The 22,451-nt window shown below is 36.1% G+C and overlaps 1 protein-coding gene across 3 annotated transcripts in view; it reads left to right on the forward strand.

Moving 5' to 3' along the window:
* Positions 1-22,451, forward strand: part of EEA1 (early endosome antigen 1) — a 127,822-nt gene that overhangs the window by 14,974 nt on the left and 90,397 nt on the right. The window contains exons 2-4 of one of the 3 annotated variants that reach the window (XM_014779605.2): positions 10,911-11,003; positions 17,731-17,856; positions 22,032-22,156. In XM_014779605.2, the coding sequence (XP_014635091.1) occupies positions 10,911-11,003; positions 17,731-17,856; positions 22,032-22,156 (344 nt within the window). Of the gene's footprint in view, positions 1-10,910; positions 11,004-17,730; positions 17,857-22,031; positions 22,157-22,451 lie in introns of those variants that run through there. The other 2 variants (XM_004417951.3, XM_087449112.1) reach the window with 2 other exon arrangements.

The raw sequence follows: 22,451 nt of genomic DNA on the forward strand, positions 1-22,451 counted from the left end.
ATGCTGTGGCGGCATCCCACATAAAGTGGAGGAAGATGGGCACGGATGTTAGCTGAGGGCCAGTCTTCCTCAGCAAAAAGAGGAGGATTGGCATGGCTGTTAGCTCAGGGCTGATCTTCCTCACAAAAAACAAAAAAAAGATTAGTGACTGGAGCTAGAAGGACCCATGATCTGGTCCTGTCCCTGTAATTTATCAATGAAGAAGTTGAGATTAGAGAAATTAAGTGTCTTGTTGGGTATCAGAGAGATGACCAAGAAACATTTTAGATGGTGGAGAGAATATTGAATTGGGACCTGGGAAACCTAAGTTTTAACTGTAACTCTAACATTAGATAGCGGCGTGATATCCGGTAAGCCAGTTATACTTTCTAGGGCTTAGTGTCTTCATCTGCAAAGTGGTACAATTGAAACGTGATTTCTGAGATGCTTCCCAGCTTTTAAATTTTGATTCTAGGTCTTTTTGGGAGAGGTGCACTTAATAATAATATAAGTGCCAAATGCCAGGCACCGATTTAAACATTTTACATGTATTATTTCATTTAATCCTCATACCAGTCCTCTGAGGCTGACATCATTAGTTCCACTTTGAAGATGGGAATTGGGGCTTAGACAGGTTAAGTAAATTTGCAAAGCTTCTAAGTGAGTAAATTGGAAGTTGAATGCAGTTCAACTGTGTGACTCCAACTCCTATTTTCTGAATCCCTGTTCCTAGATTTAGGTGGACTTTTATCTGTGGAACGCTTGACAGGCCCTGCTGAAAGCAAGAGCAAATGGCATTTAGATAGGTTGATGCTTCTGACCCCCTTCTGTGGCATAGTGTAGTATTGTGTGCTCGTGGGTTAGGCAGGGAAGACTTAAGATGCGGACGTATATTATGTGCTGTTGCTTGGGAAGTTTTGGAGAGGGCTGGAATCAGATGCAACAGGGGGGATAGCCTCTTAGAGGCCACTTTGAAAGACAAATTGAAGAGGAATTGCGCTCATGTCAGCATTAATAATTTAACAACACGGTGACTGTATTTGTTTGCTCATTAAAGTTGTAGATGGCTCTAGGTTAGGTGGAATTGCTCACATTTCAAAAAATAAGAATTGTTCTCAGCTGAAAGCTGGTATAAATGAGTTAGGGTTAAATGTGGTATATTTGTAAAGAAATTAGGGTTTTTTTGAAAGAAGCTTACTATGGTACTTGGTTTTATGATGGATAGAAAAGTGTCTGTGGAGTTATATGGTACTATACGTTTTCTAGGTCAAGGTCATATTATTGCAAAAGTCTGAGTAAGCTTTCTACTTCAGGATTTGATATTGATCAGGATATATTTTTAAGATACAATTTTAAGAAGAAGGTGGAGAAATGAGAAGGAGCTCTGAGGACAAAAAAAGTAACGAGCAAAAATGGATTCTGAGACAAGTTTAAAGGTCTTAGAGTTATAATGAAGATTAGAATGAAGGGTATTAGTGACCATCTTCAACGTTGAAGATTTAAAGCAAGCAGGAAAGGACTTAAGAGACATTTTATTTGAAGTTTGAAGCTGACAGCTACGAGTTAGGATTTGGAGTACAGAACGTATAAAATGAAAAGTAGAAGGTCCCTTCCCCAGTAATCATTGCTAGTAGTTTTTTGTGTATTTTTCCACAATTTTTTGATGCATGTATCCGTTAACATTATACAAATATGATCATACTCTTCATATGACTGAGTTTTTTTTCACTTAATGTTGTTTGGAGATCTTTCAGTAGAGGCACTTTCAGAACTACCTCTTTTGTTATTTATTTTTAATAATTACTTTATATTCGATTGTACAGATGATTAAATTTAACTAGTCCCCTGTTTAAGGACATTTAGTTTATTTCCAGTTTTGCTGTGGTAAACAACACTGCAGTGAACATGCTTGTACATACGTATAGGCGATACTTTCGTCAATTGGGTAATTTCCTAGCAGTGAGTCAGAGAGCATGTATGTCTTTTGTATTTAGTTACACTCCCAGAAACAATGTTTGAGAGTCTTGGTTTTTCAACACCGTTTCCACCAATGAATATTGTCAAAGAATAAAAACATCTTGATTTTACTCAAATAGCCTGAAAACCAGATTGGCAATTGTCAGTCTTCTAGTTTCTTGTTTAACTTAACTTAAAAAAGAAAAGATGGAAAATAGAATGATGTAAATCTTGGAGTAGTTACTCTGTTCCTTTTTTAATGTATGAAAACTATTGTGTGTCAGTTAAATTCAGATGGACACTTTTATTGTGTTCTTTCTAGGAATTGTGATGAATACCTCACTCTGTACAGGGCTCCCATCTTCAGAAAGGTTCCTTTTCTCTTTTGTGGAGAAGATATGACATTGCATTTACTGTATTTAATTATATGTATTGCTGTGTAATAAACCATCCCCAAACTTTGGCTTTGACTTAAAACAACCACCATTTACAACCACTATTTTATTTGCTCTAGATTCTGTGGATCAACAATTTGGGGTAGGCTTATCTGAGTGGTTCTTCTCCTGGTCTCTCTTGGGGTTACTTATCCAGCTGGAGTTATCTGTTGATTTGATTGGGATGGATAGTCTTACTCAGATTGCTGATTATATTCATTGAGCCACAGGTATCCAAGGCTAGCCTGGGCTTATATGGTGGCAGAAGATTTCAAGCAACAAGAGCAAATTCCATTGTGCAAGCATTGTTCAAACACAAGTCTCTGCCTGTATCTTGTTTGCTACTCTATCATCAGCCAAGGCAAGTCTCAAGGCCAGCCTGGAGTCCATGTGGGAGATTACACAAGAGAATTACAAGAGCATTAAAACATAGGCATGATTCATTGAGGGTCAATGCTCTAACAATCTACCACAGACACCACTTTCTTCTTCCTTGTGTTATGAGTAAGTTTTACGAGAGAAGTATAAATAAGAGACATCATAGAATTTAAAGGACAAAGAGATTTCTTAACTGAGGGGGAAGATTCAGGAAAGGTTTTATCATGTCATCTAAGTTGGAAAGACTGATTTCATCAACAGTTGCAAAATGGTAATTTTCTAAATCTTTCATTCCTTCTACATACATTAACTGACATTTTTCTGTAAAGAACTTTTCTGTAAAGAACATCAACCAAGCATGTTCTTTGAATTTGAGTGCAGACTGGAAAGACAGGATAAACGTTTAATTCTTTTCCTTTAATTACTAATTTTCGGAATAAGAGTTGGTACACTGCTCTAATAGTGATCAGTGAGGCTTGCTTATTTGTCTTTTGACTTTCTTGTTTTTTCAGAAAAGAGAATTTATATACTTTTGTATATTTTATAAACTCAGTGGGTTTCAAGCAGTTGGAGTCAATATGATTTTTTTTTTGTGAGGAAGATCAGCCCTGAGCTAACATCCATGCCAATCCTCCTCTTTTTGCTGAGGAAGACCGGCCCTGGGCTAACATCTATTGCCAATCCTCCTCCTTTTTTTTCCCCTTTTTCTCCCCAAAGCCCCAGTAGATAGTTGTATGTCGTAGTTGCACATCCTTCTAGTTGCTGTATGTGGGACGCCGCCTCAGCATGGCCGGACAAGTGGTGCGTCGGTGTGTGCCCGGGATCCGAACTCGGGCCGCCAGTAGCGGAGCGCGTGCACTTAACCACTCAGCCATGGGGCCGGCCCCCAGTGATTGCATCTCTTAAACAGTTAAATGCTTCGGAACCCACCCTTGAGTTTCTTGGGGCAATTAGTCAGTGACAGTTCCTTTTCGTTGGGAATACTGTTTAGATATCACTGTCTGGACACTTACGGTGCTCATTGCTTGTAGGTTGTCATTGCTTTTAAGCTTTTAAGTGATGAGAACTAGGATATATGCATACGTATATATATATTTAAAAAGCAAAACAAAACAAGTTCAAATTTAAGATTATAAGATGGTTTTTAGTTCTTTGAGTTCATATTTTTTATCTTAGATTAAATATCTTAGTTCTGAACATTAACATTATTTTTTCCTAAAATATATGTAAAATAGCTTTAAAATAGCAATACTAATATTACTGTTAGTTAGATTACTGAATGAATTTTACTACTGTTTTTTAGCAGTTCTTTTTGTCCTTATATCTCACTAAGGCTATGTAGTCAAAACACTGTGTTCTTAAATCACTTGAAATAATTATTTTTTTCTGTGTGGCTGTACCATCAACTTGAGATTCTGTTAGGTATTTAAAAATTTTTAAAATTTTTAAAAGTGTGGTAACATAAAATATACCATTTATACTATGTTTTTGTGTGTGAGGAAGATTAGCCCTGAGCTAACATCTCTTGCCAATCCTCCTCTTTTCGCTGAGAAATATTAGCTGTGGGCTAACATCTGTGCCCATTTTCCTCACTTTATCTGTGGAATGCCCGCCACAGCATGGCTTGATAAGCAGTGCATAGGTCTGCGCCTGAGATCCAAACCCGCTAACCCCGGGCCGCCGAAGCGGAGCATGCGAACTTAACCACTACGCCACCGGGCCAGCCCCCCCCATTTGTACTATTTTAAAGTGTACAATTCAGTGGCATTACATACATTCATATTGTTGTGCGACCATCACAGATATCTCCAGAACGCTTTCATCATCCTAAACTGAAACTCTGTACCATTAACCAATAACTCCCAATTCCCCCAACCCCTAGCCTCTGGTAACCATTGTTCTACTTTCTGTCTTTATGAATTTCACCATTCTAGGTACCTCATATAAGTGGAGTCGTACATAATAGACCTTTTGTGTCTGGCTTATTTCACTTAGCATCATGTTTCCTAGGTTCATCCATGTTGTAGCATGTGTTAGAATTTCCTTCCTTTTAAAGGCTGAATAATATTCCATTGTATGTGTATACCACATTTTGTTTATCCATTCACCCATCGATGGACATTTGGGTTGTTTCCACCTTTTAGCTATTGTGAATAATGCTGCTGTGAACGTTGGTGTACAAATATCTATTCAAGTTCAGTTAGTTTTTAACTGAGATTTTTTTTTTTTTTAACAGGAAAAATGTGTATTGCTTTCAGTTTTCTGTACGTTAACATCTATCTCTACAGAATTATATAATATTTTAGTCAAGATTTTTAATAAATGAAGATTATTATTAACTAAGCTAGAGAGCATAGGAGGAAAAGAAAGCTGTTTCCCATGCATGGTAAAGCATTGAGATAAATGAAGGGTTTGATTTTGGATATGATTCTTTTGAGATGATTTGGGAATTCAACTAGACAGCAACTGGAAATGTTAGAGTGTTAAATTAGGTCTCTGTTTTATAGTCCAGGTGAGAGATGATGGCACCTTGAACTAAGATAATGGCAAAGGATATGGATAAAGGATAGATTCAGAATTTGTGCAGGTGATTGAATTAACTTGGAGATTGGATGAAGGATAAAGAAGAGAGGAGTTAAGGGTAATGTTTGGATTTAGGCAAGATGGGTGTGTGATGTTTCTGTAATTTGAGACAGAGACTGCAGATGGGTGAAAAATTTGTGAGAAAAGATAATGAATTTGATTTTGACTAAACTGACTTTGGGGTGCTTTCAAGGCATTCAGGTAGAGATATTCAGCATGACAGGAAAATATGAATTTGAAGTTCAGCAGAGATCTGGATTAGATTTAGAGTTTTATTATCGTCAGTGTTGGAGGTAGTTAAAATTAAGGCAGTAAATGAGATCACTAGGGAGAGTATACTGTAAGCTAAGAGTTTAAGCATGAAAACTCCCGGGGACGCTCTGGAATGCTTTCTGTGAAATTAAAATTTTTTTTCCTGTGAAAATAGTACTTGTCATTTGCAAGTATACATTCTCACTTCATCTGTCTGTATTAAATTCTTAGCTCTTAATAGTAGGAAAGGGGTCATGATGGCCCTAAGAAATCTTTGGTTATCTATTTACAGTAGGTAATGTATTTAAAACACCCTTCTAAGGTCTGCATATAGTAGATGCCTCTTCAAACTTTCCGAATTTGTGAAAATCTTCCTAGTTGGTTTTTATGGTGGGCCAAGGGTGAAATAGAGTAAGGAAATCAGTGCTGAAAGTTACATCCTTATAGATGTCATATAAATTCCCAAGGTTTTGAGGTTATATGCCATTTAATTTCTAATACTTGTATCCTTTCCAGTTTCAGAAATAATTTTGCAAAGTATAAGGTGTGTATAGTATCCTACAACAATGTTTTGTTCAAGGACTTTTGTAAAAGCAAAAATTTATTTTTAGTCAACTCACCTTTTTCTGGGAATTAGTCTATTATTAACTCAGCTTTTGCTGGTTTGCCTTGTTTCGTATCTAGTTTCAGTAGAGCAGTATGGGTTGTGCATTTGCTTATTAAACATATTTCTTCTCTGTCTGTGCAAAGACTGTTCTAGTTATCATTGTCGTCAGTTTTAGTGCTTTGAAGGTAGGTAAGATTTAGAGATGAGGTTTTTTATCTCTAGTAGCAATTAGGTTGTGAGACTGATTGAAGAGTTATTTTCCCAATGAAATTTTTGCTCTCTTCCTACTTGATCTTCTCTAGAGTGAAGTCATATATAGAGTTGGGGGTGGTGAGGAGAGTATGTTGAGAGTTTGGAAGCTCTGACTGAGTATATCACCAGATATTAGAAAAACTTTTCTTATTCATCTATAAAATAGTTGTTTTTATATGCTACTAGATGTTTGTTTCATTTCTGTTTTTCTTTGCTGTTAGGTTAAAAGTTTTAGTCACAACTGGAAGACATAGCTATTGGTTGCTTTGGATTACAGCAGTGCAGTTATGATTCTCACATGTAGATAATTTAAATTGTATTCAGTAGACAGCTAGTCTGAAGTAGGTCAAATATATATTTCAAAGAAACTTCATGTTTTTAAAACTTCTGTGATAGTGATACTTCCTACATTTTATTTTCTGCCCAGTGAAGTGCTGTTCTTTCTTCAAAGACTTGTATTTGATTCTTTGATAGCAGTTTTTGCAGAGATTAATGCTGCTTTATATTAATCTTATAGCTGTTGTTAGTAGGAATCTATTTTTGTATTACCAACAGTCTACGGTGGCCTGTAGATTGCAGGCATCTATTCTTATTTGAAGTAAATACTTTGAATATCATATAAACTTTTTTCCCCTGTAATTTCACATTTTGATCTGTTTGGCTGAAGCCACTCAGCGTTAATGATAGGTGTTTCATAACTGCAATTATCTGGATCTTTTTGCAAGCCCAAATATTTTTTTAAATTTTGTTTTTAAAAAATCTGAGAATTTTGAAAAGTAACGTGACCACACTAATGAAAAATTTGGCGGCGGAGGTAGGTGGGTGGTTAACAAAGTCATCAACAAAGTCTCATCCTTTTAATAACCTAGGGAAAAAATAGTAACAACAAAAATAGCCCTTACATAAAACTCATCAGTTTTCTATGACCTTTCAATGTGTTTATATTTTTACAAAATTGAAGTCATAATATAGCCAATCATTGTACTTTTCCTCCTTTACAAATTCAATGTGATATCACATGCATTGTCATTTTTCTACATAACCTTCACGCTTGTCACTTTTAATTGTCAAGTTTGTTGAATGGGTATGTCACAATTTAGTTAACCATTGTTTTAAACAGATAGATTACTTATAATTTTTCACTTTTGTAAATAATGCTTTTCTTGAAATACCCATTCATCCCTGCCTGGAAAAGTTTTGATCAAACTTCAAGCCCAGACACAGTGCTTGGTGGACTTTACAGCTTTTACAAAATTTTCTCTTCACAGCAAGGGTTAGTAGCCTTGCCCCACTTTCTGACTTCCCACTGTGGGCCTGGCTTCTTCCTACCTACCGGGCGTGGGGCATTTTGGTCCCAGTTATCCCATAAGATCTCATTGCCTCTACCTGTTTTAGATCCCAGAACTCTGTGTGTTTCTGTTTTATTTTTTGTTCACTGAGACACTTACCTTGTTTTTGAACATGGATCTACTTTTTTAATATTTAAAAATTCTTTGTCACTGATCTCTAATTGGAGCTGAGGCAGCTTGGTTTCTCTGTGAACTGCTAGTGCTATGTGGACGGGAGTTGTGGACATTCTCTCTTTACCGTGGCATATTCCAATGTTTTATATCTCCTACCCCATGCCACATTACCAGTTTAACCTATTTGATACCTTTGTGTGTGTGTGTGTGTGTGTGTGTGTGTGTGTGTGGTTTTCTGATAACTTTCTTTCAGACACATTTATTTATTTTTTTAAATACAGTGTTCTTATTTCTGCCCTGTCTGCTTTTGTGTGTGTGTGTTTTCATGCAGTTGGAATGATTGCCATTTTACTTAATTAAATTTAACTTTTCCTTCAGGGAGTAAGTTTTTTCCGGTCACCACAACTAGCATTGATCTCTTCTTTCTCCGAATTCTACTTGCATTCAGAACTGCTCTGTTTAGCATGTAATTTTTTTCAAGTTGTTTCCTACCTCTTTTTGTATACATTGGTTTGATTTCCCCAGTCAGGTTGTAGTCTACCTGAAGGCTTGGTCCTTGTTTGTCTTACACTGTCCTCATACCCAGTGTCCTCCGTTTGTCATCCAGAGCCTTACAGAATGCTAGGTAGGTAGTTCATGGGAGATGAATAAATACCTATTGAAGACACCATTAAACAAAATGAATGTGTTATGTAGTTTGTGGTTACAGTAAAAGATATCTAAATTTATGTAACAATTTTCCTAAAAAACACAATTTGGAGGATATTTCTATCACTTTAGATTTTTAGCACAAATCATTCTTATCTCATTGTTTTTACAAAGTAAAACTTTTATAAGTGGAAAAGTTAGAATGTTTTGTATTGCTTCTTCAGGGTCAGTGTTACTGTAATGGGACTTCTCATTGAAGTAATGGGAGTTTGGTGGCCGAAGAACAGAACAAGTGCTTAGACAATTTAGCAACAATCAGGGGGAATATGTTTAAAATATGGGCATCAAAACCATCTTTTGATGGTTTCCCTGTTGTTTCTCTTTTTACTCCCCATGCCTCTTGGGCTTACTTGGGTGTGTTTACTAGGGTTATTTTAGGCAAGTTTGAGAAAAGATATTTTTCCTGATGGTAATAAGGTTGTGTAGATGTTTCTTTGAATTGCTTACTTCTTCTCAGGCAAGGTAAATCTCAGGTGAAAAGCCACCTGGACCCTAGAAGAGTAAAGGATACAGAAATGGGGAAAAGGTAGTGTGAGGTACAGCATTTCTTTCCAGTGCTTTCCACACTAGTGATGAGGTCACTAGTTTGAAAAACCATTGTGGTGTGAAGTTGTCGAAATGTCAATGAGTCAAAAGTGAATTTCTAGTTTTATACAACTCTTTATATTAAGTTTATAATTTAAAGACTCTTCTTTAACTTTTTCACCATTCAGTTACTTTTTTGCCACACCCGTGAGAGTGTCATTATGTCCAGATAACTGGTTTTTATTTCTCTATAAATTCATATCTACAGTATACCATTTTGGGAAAGAATTTTGCTTTGCTTTTTGGAAGAGGGTAGTTAATGTAATAGTTAAAACATGAGAATTTTATGGACGTTAAATGAACACAGTAAAGACATACTCTGGATAGTACAGAAATTTATATTTTGGGAAAAATATGATAGGAATGTGGATCATTCAATTTGGAGAAGTCTTTATTTTTAATATCAAAAAGATTTTTCAATGTAAAAGTAATTTAACTCTGAATTTAGAATTCTGAAAAAGTCATGTAGCAAAAACAAAAACTGAAAAACTAAAAGCCAAAACACCCACAATTGTGTCTTGCTACAGAAATTATTTGCATTTTGGGAATCTCTTTTCTTATATAAATAATTTTTATATGTAATTATAATCATAGTGTGTATGTTTTTCCACTTTTCTATGCAGTTTTTATAATCATCATTTTATGTGATGAATTTCAAAGTAGTTTCAATTCATCCTTATTTGGCAGTTATGTTGAATATCTAATAGTGATGTACAGGATGTTTGTGTGTTGAGGCAAATGTGTAATGAATTATTCTCAATTTTGGGTGCTTGAGATGCATCTCAGTGGAGATGTCCAGTAGAGAAGCAATGTGGGTTAACAGTTAAGAGCCAGACTGCTCGAGTTAACATCTTTTCTCCCGTTTATTGGGCATGTGACTTTGGGCAAGTTACTTAGTTTCTACACTTGCTTCTCTCTTGAGCAGAGTGGGAATAATGATAGTATGGACATTGAATGTTTTTTGATAAGGATTATCGAGTCAGTCCTTGTGCTCTGAATCTTTTCACAATAGTGTTTTACTAGATTTCCAACTCCTTTAAGGTAGCACCTAGGTATTAATGAATGATAATGTTAGATGATAAATGTTGCAGGAGAATAAAAAGACCTTAAATCCTCCAAACTGTACTTTGGTGATTGAATATCAAGTATTGGAGACAGAGTGGTAATGGTTGGCATGGGTGGTGGGTGGATGGTTGACTAGTAATTTGAACCATGTTGATCTTTGTAGCAACCCTCAAATCATTGTAATTTACTTGGTGTAGTAGAGGTGGCAATGCAAGAGGAATCAGAAGAGCAGCATTTTAGTTCTGCTTCTTTCTGATTTTTGTGAACAGGACAATCTTGAGAAGTCCCTTAGCCATTTTGAATCTGTTTTCTCATCTTAGAGATAACGTTTGCCCTGACTCTCTCTGAGATGTGATTATGATTATATAAGATGTTCTGTGAAAGTGAGTTGAAGACTATAAAGCAATGTATACAAAAGTAAACTTTTTATTAATTTAAAAAGACTTTGTGAGAGAATGCATATAGACATCTTGCTGCAGTATTAGGCACAGTCTTCAATAAAGGATAGCTACTAGTACTGTTTGATATTATTTTTGAGGAGACACCTACTTTTATGTGTAAGGCTGATTACTGTTTACATTATGAAGTAGTTTATGAATATGTTGTTAATAGCTGCTTTGTTTTTTTCCGCTTCTGCTTGTGTTTCAGACGCCTGGGAGAGTTGGCTCTCAAGGTTCTGATTTAGATTCATCAGCAACTCCTGTAAACACAGTGGATGTCAATAATGAAAGCTCTTCAGAGGTATGAAAATAGTAATTTGGCAATAAAATTCAGTATTATTTAAGGAAATATGGCAAATATTTGGAGTAATGACTGGTAATTCAAACTTTTGTAGGAAAAGTTTTCATAAGTCTTTCTAATAAATTGGAATGCAACTTTTGAATCACACTTAAATACTAGTGCTTAGTTGATAGACTGAGAAAGTGCCTATTAAGACTGAATAATAATATTGCCAATTTGTGTTTAATGCTGCTGTCATCTCAACTTAATGAAGATTTTTAAATCTGTTTATAAAGAATTACCAGTTAATTAGTATCTGTTTATGTGTTTGTACTGTCATGAACTACTGAGCTAACGAAAAATTAGGTTAGCTATAAAATGTATACGTTATTTGCTGTTTTCATTTAGGACTTTGTAAGAACTTTTATTTTATCTTTAATAGCTTATTAAAAATTAATGGAGAAAGTAAGTCTAAAAATGAAATCACTCAATTTTTTTGGGAAGTCAACCTTGGTAGTTGCTTTATTATTATTATTACTTTTAACAGTCAGTATTTGCTCATTATAGAAAAAGAAGATAAAGAAAGAGAAGAACATAAAAACCACCCGTAACACTGCCCCTAAGAGATTGACACATTCCCATTCTGTTCTTTTTGTCAGTTGTCCCTTTCTGGGCCCAAATCTGCTGCTTACCCAGTCCGCTTTTCTCTGCTGTCCCCTGCCCCACCTCTTGGTCAGTGTGTCTGTCTTATGTGTGTTTCTGGGTATGTCTCTCTCTCTATCCATTCATCTCTCTGTTTTGTCTCTCTCTGGCCAGCTGTCTCTATCTGGCTGTCTTCATGTATGTGTATATTAACCATAATAAGATCTAACAAGACTGTGAGTGTGAGAAGAAGAGTATCAGTTGAACTTTATTAAGATCAAGTTTAAGGAAATGTCTTTAAGAAAAATATTCCAAACTGTGTTGATGACATGATGAGCTCAAAGTGCTTAGTTGTAACCCTGGAAAGGAATCTAGTAATAATTGTTGACCTCCTCAGTCAGACCAAAAAAAAGAAAAAATCTCCAACGGATAGTGAGCAGTCCCTGGTAATCCTGCTATATTTTCCTATTAGGCTCATTTTTATGCTCTCTCGGATGGTCGTACTCTCTTCTTTATCCTCAAATCTCCTGCATGTCTTACCCTGTTCCTACCTTTTCTTGGTCATCATTAATAGGAACCATTAGATGAATGTCCTCGTTTTGTCACCACAGCAATACTTGTATCTGTTTTCTCTTTCTTGCTTTAGTACATGGAAGATAGTCCCCTTTCCTGTCAAATTTCAATCCTTTCTCTTGTGCTCTGGATTCTATTTTCTCTCACCTTCTCAGCTTATCCTCTCTGAGGACTAACCTGGGACTCCCTTAAATTAAGTTTGGTGCTTGAAATTCTTCAGATTACACAATAACATAAATTCCAACTACTAACCTAATTGAGGGCTATTGGTGATTATGAATTCTCAGGGGAAATTGTTTTTGCCATATGACCAGTGCTGAGGTACAGACTTGTCAAGGGTCTTGGTCAATGTCTCTCTTTCTCTCTCACAGTCTCTCTCTCTCTCTCTCTCCCTCAGTCTCTCTCTCAGATTTGTTTCCCTTTTACCCTGAGGTTGGTTTCCCACGTTGAACAAACTCTAGCTTTTCACTTTGTGCCCTTAGCAGCCATCTAAATGGAATTTGAAATATCAGTCTCCAAGACTTTAAAGAAATAGTCAGAAATTAAGCAGTAACTTGCTTTGGTGCTCATTTTATCGTATTTTATGTTTTATTATGTATAAAAGTATATATAAAATATCATTTTAATCAGTATGGGTTATTGTAACAAAAGTACCATAGACTGAGTGACTTAAATAAGAAACATTTTATTTCTCACACTTCTGGAGGATGGAAAGTCCAAGAGCCTTCAAGATGAAGGCTCCGGCAGACTCTGTGTCTGGTGAGGGCCTGCTTTCTGGTTCATACATGGCTGTCCTCACATGGTAGAAGGGGAAAGGGAGCTCTCTGGGGTCTCTTTTATAAGGCCACTAATCCCATTCCTGAGGGCTCCATCGTCATGGCCTAATCACCTCCCAAAGGCCCCACCTCCTAATACCATATAGTCAGGGTTAGGATTTCAAGATATGAATTTTGGGGGGGGCACAAACAGTCCATAACAAATACATAATATGTATAATACATAATATAATAAGGGCTGTTTTATATCAGTCATTTATCATCATCAAGACAGTTGTTCAGACTATTTAGTATACTGTAATGCCAGAAGTAAATGTCTTTTGTTCATTCTTTATTTCTTTCCAATCTGGCTTCCATCTTTAGTCCCCAGTGAAACTACTTGTTAAGCACCTGCATGCTGGCAAATCTGATTTTTTTTTTTTTTTTTAATGAGGAAGATCAGCCCTGAGCTAACATCCATGCCAATCCTCCTCTTTTTTGCTCAGGAAGACCGGCCCTGAGCTAACATCTATTGCCAGTCCTCCTCCTTTTTCTCCCCAAAGCCCCAGTAGATAGTTGTTTGTCATAGTTGCCCATCCTTCTAGTTGCTATATGTGGGACGCCACCTCAACATGGCCGGACAAGTGGTGCGTTGGTGTGCGCCCGGGATCCGAACCCCGGGCCTCCAGTAGTGGAGTGCGTGCACTTAACCGCTGAGCCATGGGGCCGGGCCGGCAAATCTGATTTTTATTTAACTAGTCCTTTGGCTAGAGAGAGTTGACTTTTCTTGGGGTGTTTTTTGTAAGTGCCCACTGAAGTTTCCAGGTTGCCAGCTTTTCTAGCACCTAATCTGGAATATACAAGGCAAAAAGAAAACCCAGAGTACTCACCACTCTGTTAGTCCTTGGGTCCTGAGATCCTTAGCTGGTCCGCCTTCTCTTTACCTTTCAGAGTCTTCGTATGTTTGTTGTATATATAATGTCTAGGGATTTTAGCTGTGCTTAGCAGGAGCAATAGGGAGAACTACATCTATTCCATTTTGTTTGGAACTAGAAATTTGCCCATTTTAAAAAGTTGAATTCTTTATCTTTTTATTATTGAACTGTAAAGTTCTTTATCTATTCTGAGTACAAGTTCTTTGTCAGTGTTTTGATTGCCTCCTATTTACCCCATTGGTGAGGGAAGAATTCCTGTCCTAGGGTTATGGGATGGCTGAACACATAATTAACCCGACACTGGACAGATGAGCTCAACAGCCCAGGGGAGGAGGAGACTGCATGCCATGTAGGGCCACACGAGGATTGCACTTGGGAACAGAATGAACAACCAGGGACAGTGAGAGGCACCCTTTATAGTATCAAGAGGGTGAGGTGCCCACTGTTTCCCACAGGAAGATGTGATTGGCTTGTTTGAATAATTCCATAGGCTGGCAGGGAATTGAAGCTGCCACTCAGGAATAAGTAGGCGCTGTGCCTGTTCCCTGTGAAAAGGAGGGTTGTTTGACTAGAGAACCTTACCTGTGGGAGCAGGGTGGGGTAGGGAACTTGTAGCTAGGCCATTTGAAGCCCTCTCAGTTTCACCTGTTGTCAAGGCAGCAGATGGTACTGGGCCTTAATTTTAGGTCTTAAGCCACGGTCAGATATATGTGATATGGATATTTTATCTCCTTCTGTGGCTTGCTTTTCATTTTGTTAATGGTGTCTTTTAAAGAGAATAAGTTTTTAATTTTGGTGAAGTCTAATTTGTCAGCCTTTTCTTTATAGTTAGTGCTCTTTGGGTCCTTCTATGAAATATTTTGTCTACCCCAAGATTCCAAAGACTTTCTCCTATGCTTTCCTCTGATTTTTAAAAAACATCATTTTAGCTTGCACATTTAAGTCTATGATTTATTTTAAATTCTTGTGTATGGTATGAGATAGTGGTGGAGGTTCATTTTTTTCATATGGATATGGAAACCACATTTTTCCATATGATCGTTTCAGTACCATTTGTTGAAAATGTTACCTTTTCTCATTGAATTACATTTTCGCTTTTATGAGAAATCAGTTTGCCTTACATGTGGTTGTATTTCTATGCTTTTTATTTTGTTTCATTGATCTGTATTTATATTTCTATAGTTAAGTTAGTACTGTCTTGATTACTGTAGTTTCATAGTAAGTCTTGGAATCAGATAGTATACGTCTTCGAATTTCGTTGCTCTTTTTCAAACTTACATTTACTCTTATGTTATAGGTTTTTTGCGTTTCTATATAAATTTTAAAAAGTTTTTTTAGGATTTTGATTAGGATTATATATAATCTACAGATTAATTTGGGGAAGAGAGGCCATCTTACCAATATTGAATCTTCTAAATTGTGCACATGGTTAACTCTATTTCTTTAATTTCACTCAACTGGGTTTTGTAGTTTTCAAAGTAGAAATCTTATACATCGTAAGTTTCTTCCTTAGTAATTTTTTTTGTGCTAATGGAAATGGTATTGTTTCTAATTGTATTTTCAAATTGTTTGTTTTTATGATATAGAAGTACAATTGACTTTTATATACCTATGTTTTATTTTACAGCCTGGCTAAATTCATTTATTCATTCCAATAGGTTTGGTTTTTTTGGGTGGGTGTATTAGGGTTCTCCAAAGAAACAGAACCAATAGGGTTCATATATATATGTGTTCTCAGCACCATAGCATAATGGATGGAGCATAGTAATCACACTCAGTAAATACTTTTTGAATGAATGATTGAATAATTGTATGTGGAAACTTACATTGAAGAAACCAGAGTAAAGTGAAAGGCAACGTATAGCTATCATGGCAAAAAAATACAATGATGCATTCTTTTAAAAAAGTATTATTCTGTATTTGCAGCACTTGGGACTGTGGTTGCCTGGAAGACACCTCTTTGATCAGTTAAAAAAAAATGAATTCATGTTCCTCACTTTCATCTCCTGACTAATCTCTTTTAAGTGTTGTTAACAAAAGGAATAATAATATCAATGATAGCCAACATTTATTGAATGTTTTCTTTGTACCAGGTGCTATGATAAGCACTTCACATGTATTATCTCATTTAATTCTCATGAGACCTGTAGGAAGTAGATGAGGAAATTGAAGGTTATGTAAGCTACTAAGAATGGTGTGAATCCAGTATTCAAGCCCAAGCCTAGTTCTTTTTGTTTTGAGGAAGATTGGCCCTGAGCTAACATGTGTTGCCAATCTCCCCCGCCCGCCTTTTTTTTTCTTTTTTTCTCCCCAAAGCCCCAGTACATAGTTGTATATCCTAGTTGTAGGTCCTTCTAGTTCTTCTGTGTGGGACACTGCCTCAGCATGGCTTGATGAACAGTGAGTAGGTCCACCCCAGGATCCGAACTGGTGAACCCCAGGCCGCTGAAGTGAAACGTGGGAACTTAACTGCTATGCCACCAGGCCGGCCCACTAAGCCTAGTTCTTAACTGCTACCCTCTCTTGCCTCCCCCTTTGGAACCTTGTTTACAGTCTTCCTCTCCTTCCTTCCTATTATCCTAAGTGAGATTAGTGACTCATGGAGCAGCCTAGCTTTCCAGTTCTTAATGTTATCAATGATCTTTATTACCTCTTTTCTGGCTACTCAAGCCGTGGCAGTATCTTCTACCTTATTTTCAAGCAGAATTTCACCTGAAATGTTAAAATCGTATCTCCCCTTCCTTACCATATCTCCCTATCCCCTCAAAAACTTTTTTATCATATTCTCACTACTTAACTTCTTTGGCCTTGCTGAGTATTTCAGGCTTTTAATTCCTATCTTTTCTTCTAGTCTCTCAGTCTTTCCCGGCTTCATTTTCTTTCCTCTCTAACCTTACGTCTAATGATAGTTAATATTTGTCGAGCACTTATAATGTCTCAGGCACTGTGCTAAGCATTTTATGTACTATACAATAATTCTAGGAGAATAGGTGCTAGTATCAGCCCCATTTTATAGATGAGGAAACTGACATTTAGCAGAGTTAAAGAGATTTCCTAAAGGTCATATAGTCAGCAGAGGTTTAGACTCAAATCCACATCTATTTTTGACACCCAAACTCATGACGTTATAACCTATTGTCCTTCACCACTCTCTTCACTTTATTTACTTTTTGCCTGATACTCTGAATTCCTCTTTTCTCTTGTCCTTCTCCTCTTCCTATCTGACAAAATCCCACACCATAGATCTGTGTCAACAGCCTACATTTTAAAGTATAGATATTGTTAGGTATAGGGAATTTGGAAGATTGTTTTAAAATGATTTTATTTGGCTCTGAAAAGTAAAAAGAAGGGTCACCTACTAGGAGTTATGGATGTGGGCAAGAATGGGATCTCAGGCTAGTGGAATATGATGAAGACTAAAAATTGCTTTCTTTGTAAGAACTTTTTGCTGAGAACATTATGTCACAAAAAGGTATTTGTTATACCGGCCAGTCATTTCTTGATCTAAAATAAAAACTAACTTGTCAATAATAGCTCTCAGATAAGTAAAGACAAAGTGTCATAAGCAAAAAAGAACAATAATATTCCAACTAAAGCAACTCCTTACTATAATAAAAAAATGTGAACCAATGGGAATTTACAGCATAAGATGGCAACTAATTTTAGAAGTCGTACTTTGGATAGATCTTTCACCTTATGTACAGTTACTACTTGAAAATTTCCCTTACATACACTAAAAAATGATGTACTAGTTATTTTCCTGTTATGTCTATTTTCATTGTTTGTATTTTGTTTTATAAATAACTTTTTATGTATATCCTCCTAAAAGTTGTTATTTCACAGGGTTTCATCTGTCCGTTATGTATGAAAAGATGTATAACTGCTATTGATTTGTCGGAGCATTACCAGAAAGTGCACGCTGAAAATGAATCCAGAGGACAGGAACTTCTTAATGACTCCAGTGTTACTGTGGGTCCTGTGTATTTTGTTTTAGCAGCTTGGTTATGGGTTGCTCAAAATAGCTTTGTTTTTCCTTGCCTTGGTGTTGCTTAACTTTTGATGCTGCAAGGGAGTATGGATTGCTTTAATTATGCATGCTTTCAAGAAGGTTCAATAAGGAAAACAGGCTCTTGGGAAGTCAGCTTGGTTGCTCTTACTGTTTGCAGCTGTCTTTTTATGAATCTGTAAATAAAAGTTTAAGTTAATATTTTTGCATATATTTTGCCATGAAATTTGAAATACAAAGTGAATGATATTTTATTTCAACATTTATAAGTTATTTCTTTATTTTTTGCTTAATGTTTTATTAATGAATGTATTAAAATGCCTTAGGTTAAAATGCTTTACTCTTATATAGAAAGAGGACTTTGCATGAGAACTGTTACTGGTTTCTTTGGGGAAGATATACAGCATTAGAACCTGGATTGACCACTGTTTCCGTCTTTGTTTGGACTCCCCAGACCTGAGGGAGGTGACAGAATGACACACACTCATCATTAACAGTGGATGACCCAAATATTTCTCTGTGGGGTGTGGGGCTGGTGCATATCTAAGGCTGGGGGTGGGACCCAGTGAGGGGAATTGTTGTCCATTTTTAGGCTGGAAAAAGTTTCTCAAATGATCCTGATGTCTCTTTCCTTTGAAAATCACTACGGTATTCTAAAAACAAAGAAAAAGAGAGCTTTTTTGGATTCTTTTACAAATCTTATAAAAGAATGAAACTTTTTATACCAGGAAGGACAAAAAATCACACTTCTTTCTGTGAGGCAATTATATATATAAGATAAAGTAATCTCACCAAACGTTCACATATTTAACTTATTAATAGATTACCTTTTTTGTGCCAGATATTTTCTTAGGTAAAGGAGATGAAAAGATCAGTAAGATATGATCTCTGTGCCAGGAAGTTTCTATGAAAGATATTATTTGCAAAAAGAGTGCAATGGCTAATTCACCTTTAGGGGAACCCTTGAAAAAGTTCCCTGGGCAACTGTTAAGCCAGACATTCTCTAGGGTGATGGGGAAAGTGGGTGCATATAGGAGCACACCAGTTAAACTAGCGGGAGCAGTGCGAGCAAGGAGAGAAGCCTAAGAGATTTTTGGAACTCTGCTTAGCATTTTACCACTTGACTTCTTTCCAGAACACATAGGTGAACTTTTCTTTTTTATGGGTTAGCCATATCAGAAGTGACAATCTCACCTACCTGTTATTAAATAAGAACTTTCCTTTTAACTGAAAGGACACTTGGTACAACAGGGGTATCATAAATGTCAAGTTCAGGTGAGTTCTTAGGTGCAGTGGATCTGAGGATTACAGATAACTGAAATCTAAGAGTAAGGAATTTTTTGTTTTTAATCTTAGGTAAACTCTGTGTGTATGTGTTTGGAAGTTGGAGAGAAATGGAATGATTAAGGGAAATAAATGTAGCTGGGTATTTTCAGTGTTTTATTGTTTGCTAACAATACTTTTGTGGAAGTTATCTAGCTAACAACCTCAATCCTGTTGAAGATGGTTTAAAATAAGTAAATAGTGAAGGAGTCTCTTAATATCCAGAACTAAAGATCATACCCTCTGTTCATGTGACATCCCTCATTCTGAGCTTATTTTACTTTTATTTTAAAATATATGAGTGATATAGTTTACTGAACTCTTCCCCTTAATCTACCCCTCCTTTCCGTATCAGGCTAGCATTGCTAGACATAGCATGTGAATAATTTTTAGAAATGATTGTTGAAAGACAAAACAGAGTGTAGGAAAAACTATAAAACATGGGTACAGGAATTGCCAGAATTAGTGGAGTCAAAGACGACCCCCATTCAATGATTAATATTTAGGCCTCTGAGAGGTCAAGGAAGGGTTTAATATCCTCTATTTAAGATGAAGAAGTATATGTATTTTAGAAAGATATGTTTTTATCAGAAATGTCCCAAATTGAAGTTCTATTTAAACATGCAAAATTCACTTTGGTGGAATATTTCTATAATTCACTATATATTATGGAATTTCTAAAATTTCTTTTTAGGGATGAATCAGTTCTTTCTGGAGTATTAACCTGGTAATTTTTAGAAGGTATGGCATACCTTAATGTCATCGTTAGCTTTCTGGCATCTTTAGGTATCTAGAGCCAAAACCTGGAAGTAGAGACAGTAGTCAAAAAGCCAAAGTTGTGAAGATAAAATAGTGTCATTGGGATGTGGATTCTTTGAGAAACACTCTGTAATTTGCCTTCTAGTCACTAGCAGAAGCTGAGACACAAAAGAGAAATGACAGGTTAAATATTATAGGGATTCATGTGCTGTTGTGCTAGAGGCCTGTGAACTACTGTGGTACAGCAGTTACTGGGCAGAAGGTATAAGAATGCCAAATTAAGTATAATGTAGAGATATTATGAAACATGATGGTAGATAATAGATGTTTTTGAAGATAGAGCATAACACCAGCTAGATAACACCCACGCTGGGAACATACATTCATTCAGAAGACAATGCTGAGTATCAGATATCTCTAGAGCCTAATGGCATTATTCTGATGTCCAAAGGCACCTCTTCAGTGCTACTGTCTTGGCTCATTTTGGGAGTTTTGTAGGGGATCCTTGCATTCATTCACCTGTTGTGCCCCGCCCTTTACTCTGGCTCTGTGATCAGAACACACCTCTGTTTTCCAAATGCAACATGACTGTGTTTCATCCCTCTGCCTGCACCTTTATTCATGCTCCTCCATTTGCTGAGAATGCCTGTCTTTTATTTTTGACATGTAAACTCCTACTCATTCTTTAGTACCTAATTCCAGTGTCTCGTGTGGACATATATCCACATATAGATGTGTGTGTGTGTGTGTGTGTGTATCTGTCTATCTCCAGATATACATAATATGTATGTGTATCTGTGTATTTCTTGTAAAGCATTAACTGCTGCCACAGGCAGAGTTGGATACCTTTTCTCTTGTGTTCCTATAGTTCTTTATATGTACTTGTGTTATACCATTGTCTGGGAGTGTTAGTCTACATATCCCCAATACTCAGTGAGCCTTGATTCTGCCACATAATGTGCATAAATGATAAATAAGGGTATACTATTTGCAAAGCATCCAACGAAGGAACAAGTTTTTACATGTTCAGAGTACTTATTACTTAGCTCAGTCTATCGCTTGGAAGGTTTTATAATCTGCAAGCTGTTAAAGCTCTTTTGTTTTTTTTTTTTTTCCAAATTCTGCCCTGCTGGGTTCATTCCTATTTCATTAAATTAAGTATACAATGTAGAAAATATATAGTATGTTCAAAATACTACACTAGCCATTAAGAAAACATGGATGAAAGCTCCAATGTCTTGTGTATTATAGTGAATGTAGAAACTTGACAAGCTAGTGAAGATAGTGCTGGAGGAAAGAAGCAGTATATGCAGAGGCACAGAAATGTGAGATTCCATGATGTGTTCAGGGAAATATAGGTACTTCAGTATAGTTGAAGCATATTGTTTAGAGTGAGAGTTGTCCAGAGATCAGACTAAATAGGTCATTGGGGAAATACTCATGCAGGACCTCGTATGCCATAACCATATAATAATTCTGGGATTGTTTATAAGTTTTTAATATTTTATGGGACTATATATTAATTTTAGGCTTTTACAGTGTTAATCTTAGGTTAGCAAGGAATTTACTGACTAGAGTACTTCTCAACCATTGTTAGATTCTCTGTGGTAATTACGAGTTATTTCCTATGTTACCTTTTTCCTTAGTGATCAGAATGCTTTATGTTAATTTTTTTATCATTCCTGTGAAGGAGATTGGAGCAGATATTATTTTGCTAATGGGGATATCTAGAGAGAGGGAGGATATGATGGCAAATCTTCTCAGCTTGTCTTCTAGATTAGAACTAACTTCTCAGGTTAGAATTCTGTACTCTAGCCATTAATATTCAACCTAAAAGATAGTTGTAAGGGTTTTCTTTATATTTTGTAAACTTCAACCAGAATAGACAATAATGTACCTTTGCACAATATTAGATTTTGGGTTTAACACCATAAATTACAATTTACCTAATGGCACCGTTGGTGTGAATAAGACATTTGACTATATTTCATAATATACAAATTGTTGTTGCAATATTAAATTCTATTTTGAAACCTTTTTATGCCTCTTTCTGTAGGGTTTCATATGTCCCCAGTGTATGAAATCTCTTGGATCTGCTGATGAACTTTTCAAACACTATCAGGCAGTTCATGATGCTGATAATGATTCAGGTCATGGAGGAGAGGCTCTTGCTCTAAAGCGGTACGTGTAATAGTTTTGAAGTGTAGTGTATGAATGCATGTGATATTGTTTAATCATGAATAATTTGTGAAAATAATAGTGTTTTATATTATTTAGTTTTTTAAATCTGCCTTCATTTAGCATGACCTTCCTTCTTTATTGTTATAACCTATTTTGTCCTTGACCAGTAACTAACTATACTAGCATCTACAGCATGGTACAGAAATTGCATTTTCAATGAAGATTGTGAATTAACAAAAGATTAAATTATATTTAGCATATTCTGCTTAATAGTGATACAGTTTGTTTAGAAGAT

This window comes from Ceratotherium simum, chromosome 25, assembly GCF_057802395.1.
Source record: "Ceratotherium simum simum isolate JZ-2026a chromosome 25, ASM5780239v1, whole genome shotgun sequence".
NCBI lineage: Eukaryota > Metazoa > Chordata > Mammalia > Perissodactyla > Rhinocerotidae > Ceratotherium > Ceratotherium simum.